Source organism: Callionymus lyra, chromosome 1, assembly GCF_982586985.1.
Source record: "Callionymus lyra chromosome 1, fCalLyr1.hap1.1, whole genome shotgun sequence".
Classification (NCBI taxonomy): domain Eukaryota; kingdom Metazoa; phylum Chordata; class Actinopteri; order Syngnathiformes; family Callionymidae; genus Callionymus; species Callionymus lyra.
In genome coordinates, this window is record NC_141818.1 from 49,562,714 (window position 1) to 49,566,123 (window position 3,410).

The window sequence follows — 3,410 nt, forward strand, 5'->3', positions numbered from 1 at the left end:
CTTATTTCAGCTACAAGTACGGCTGGTCGTTCGCCTTCGCCGCCATTTCCTTCCTGCTCACGGAGGTGAGACGATCACATGACTCACTTATGATATTGAAACTTGTTTTTTCAAGAATATTAAGAATAATAGTATTTTAAATTCAATATAAAAATGTTGGTATGATAGTAACAATACTCAAACAGTGCTAAAATAAAAGTATTTCTAATTAGTCTTTTTTTTTTTAAATCAATTATTTAGTTAAATGAAATTAACCTTTAAACATATACTTCAAAATACACAATATTGAATTCAGAAAAAATGTTGTTTTTTTTCAAATATCAGAAGGATTTTTACTGTACGTGTAAGTATTTGTAAAAAAAAAAAATCAAAATACTAATTAATTTTGAGAAGTTTCTATTTTTAATTCATTAATTTCGAAAAACAAACAATACTTAACCTTTAACTATAGAAACCATTTACATTAATATCTTCATTTAAAAAACAGTTTTAAAAGCAATAATCTGTAAGTTCAAACAGGGGTTTATGGCGCCCCCGCCTGGCGGAGATGTAACTGTTTCGTGAATTTATTTCTGTTTCTGTGAGAATTTGTTTTTTTGTTTCTCCAGCAAAAAGTTTTTTTCTGTTATTCTGGTTTTCATAAAAATGTTCATTTCAATGTTTATTATATATATTTTATTTTTTTTATTCTTTTTTTTAATAAAATTTTGTTTCACTTTATTTTCCTTCTTCATGCACATTTTTTTCTTCTCTTTTTTGTGATTATTTCTGTTTGTCGTTTATCCCTCTCTTTAACATAAAAAAACGTCTAAAAGCCAAAATGTGTAAGTGTAAACGGGGGTTTATGGCGCCCCCTGCATGGCTGAGAGATGTCACTGCTCTGGTGGTCACGTGAAGTACTGCAGTGAACTTCACCTCCAACCGTCTCCGCAGACGACCGGCGTCATGTCCGTCTACCTGTTCATGAAGCGCTACACGGCCGAGGAGATGTATCGTCCTCACCAGAACTTCTACCGGCCGCGCCACAGCAACTGCTCCGACTACTCGGGTCAGTTCCTCCACCCGGACGCCTGGGCGGGAAGAGGCCGCAGCCCGTCCTCCATCTCCTCGGAGGCGTCGCTGCAGATGAACTCCTCCCACTTCCCCGTCCTCCTCAAATGTCCCGAGTACGAGCAGATGTCGTCTTCTCCGTGTTGAGTGTCCGCGGGGTCGCGACCTGTGACGTCGCCCGACCTGTGATGTCGCCCGACCTATGACCTCAACCGACCTGTAAAGTCGCCCAACCTATGACGTCACCCGACCTATGACCTCAACCGACCTGTGAAGTCGCCCGACCTGTGACATCGCCCGACCTATAACCTCACCCGACCTGTAAAGTCGCCCAACCTATGACGTCACCCGACCTATGACCTCAACCGACCTGTGAAGTCGCCCGACCTATGACCTCATCCGACCTGTAAAGTCGCCCAACCTATGACGTCACCCGACCTATGACCTCAACCGACCTGTGAAGTCGCCCGACCTGTGACATCGCCCGACCTATAACCTCACCCGACCTGTAAAGTCGCCCAACCTATGACGTCACCCGACCTATGACCTCAACCGACCTGTGAAGTCGCCCGACCTATGACCTCATCCGACCTGTAAAGTCGCCCAACCTATGACGTCACCCGACCTATGACCTCAACCGACCTGTGAAGTCGCCCGACCTATGACCTCATCCGACCTGTAAAGTCGCCCAACCTATGACGTCGCCCGACCTGTGAAGTCGCCCGACCTGTAACGTCGCCCGACCTATGACCTCACTCGACCTGTAACGTCGCCCGACCTATGACCTCACTCGACCTGTAACGTCGCCCGACCTATGACCTCACTAGACCTGTAACGTCGCCCGACCTATGACCTCACTCAACCTGTAACGTCGCCCAACCTATGACCTCACTCAACCTGTAACGTCGCCCAACCTATGACCTCACTCAACCTGTAACGTCGCCCAACCTATGACCTCACTCAACCTGTAACGTCGCCCTACCTATGACGTCGCCCGACCTATGACCTCACTCGACCTGTAACGTCGCCCGACCTATGGCCTCACTAGACCTGTAACGTCGCCCGACCTATGACCTCACTCAACCTGTAACGTCGCCCTAACTATGACGTCGCCCGACCTATGACCTCACTCAACATGTAACGTCGCCCTAACTATGACGTCGCCCGACCTATGACCTCACTCGACCTGTAACGTCGCCCTAACTATGACGTCGCCCGACCTATGACCTCACTCGACCTGTAACGTCGCCCGACCTATGACCTCACTCGACCTGTAACGTCGCCCGACCTATGACCTCACTCAACATGTAACGTCGCCCTAACTATGACGTCGCCCGACCTATGACCTCACTCGACCTGTAACGTCGCCCGACCTATGACCTCACTAGACCTGTAACGTCGCCCGACCTATGACCTCACTCAACATGTAACGTCGCCCTAACTATGACGTCGCCCGACCTATGACCTCACTCGACCTGTAACGTCGCCCTAACTATGACGTCGCCCGACCTATGACCTCACTCGACCTGTAACGTCGCCCGACCTATGACCTCACTCGACCTGTAACGTCGCCCGACCTATGACCTCACTAGACCTGTAACGTCGCCCGACCTATGACGTCGCCCGACCTATGACATCGCCTGACCTATGACATCGCCTGACCTATGACCTCACTCAACCTGTAACGTCGCCCGACCTATGACCTCACTCGACCTGTAACGTCGCCCTAACTATGACGTCGCCCGACCTATGACCTCACTCGACCTGTAACGTCGCCCGACCTATGACCTCACTCAACCTGTAACGTCGCCCGACCTATGACCTCACTCGACCTGTAACGTCGCCCGACCTATGACCTCACTAGACCTGTAACGTCGCCCGACCTATGACCTCACTCAACCTGTAACGTCGCCCGACCTATGACCTCACTCAACATGTAACGTCGCCCTAACTATGACGTCGCCCGACCTATGACATCGCCTGACCTATGACATCGCCTGACCTATGACCTCACTCAACCTGTAACGTCGCCCGACCTATGACCTCACTCGACCTGTAACGTTGCCCTAACTATGACGTCGCCCGACCTATGACCTCACTCGACCTGTAACGTCGCCCGACCTATGACCTCACTAGACCTGTAACGTCGCCCGACCTATGACCTCACTCAACCTGTAACGTCGCCCGACCTACGACCTCACTCAACATGTAACGTCGCCCTAACTATGACGTCGCCCGACCTATGACATCGCCTGACCTATGACCTCACCCGACCTGTAAAGTCGCCCGACCTATGACCTCACCCGACCTGTAAAGTCGCCCAACCTATGACGTCGCCCGACCTATGACGTCGCCCGACC

The 3,410-nt window shown here is 49.9% G+C and overlaps 1 protein-coding gene across 1 annotated transcript in view; it reads left to right on the plus strand.

Annotated features, from left to right (window-relative positions):
* The window catches only part of LOC148090015 (voltage-dependent calcium channel gamma-5 subunit-like), a 13,476-nt gene extending 12,200 nt beyond the window's left edge, over positions 1 to 1,276 (plus strand). Inside the window, exons 4-5 of the mRNA XM_087811281.1 lie at positions 1 to 65; positions 934 to 1,276. The exon at positions 1 to 65 is cut by the window's left edge and continues 81 nt beyond it. Coding sequence (XP_087667407.1) covers positions 1 to 65; positions 934 to 1,197 — 329 coding nt within the window. The 3' untranslated portion in view covers positions 1,198 to 1,276. The remainder of the gene's footprint in view (positions 66 to 933) is intronic.
* The last annotated feature ends 2,134 nt before the right edge of the window (positions 1,277 to 3,410 follow it).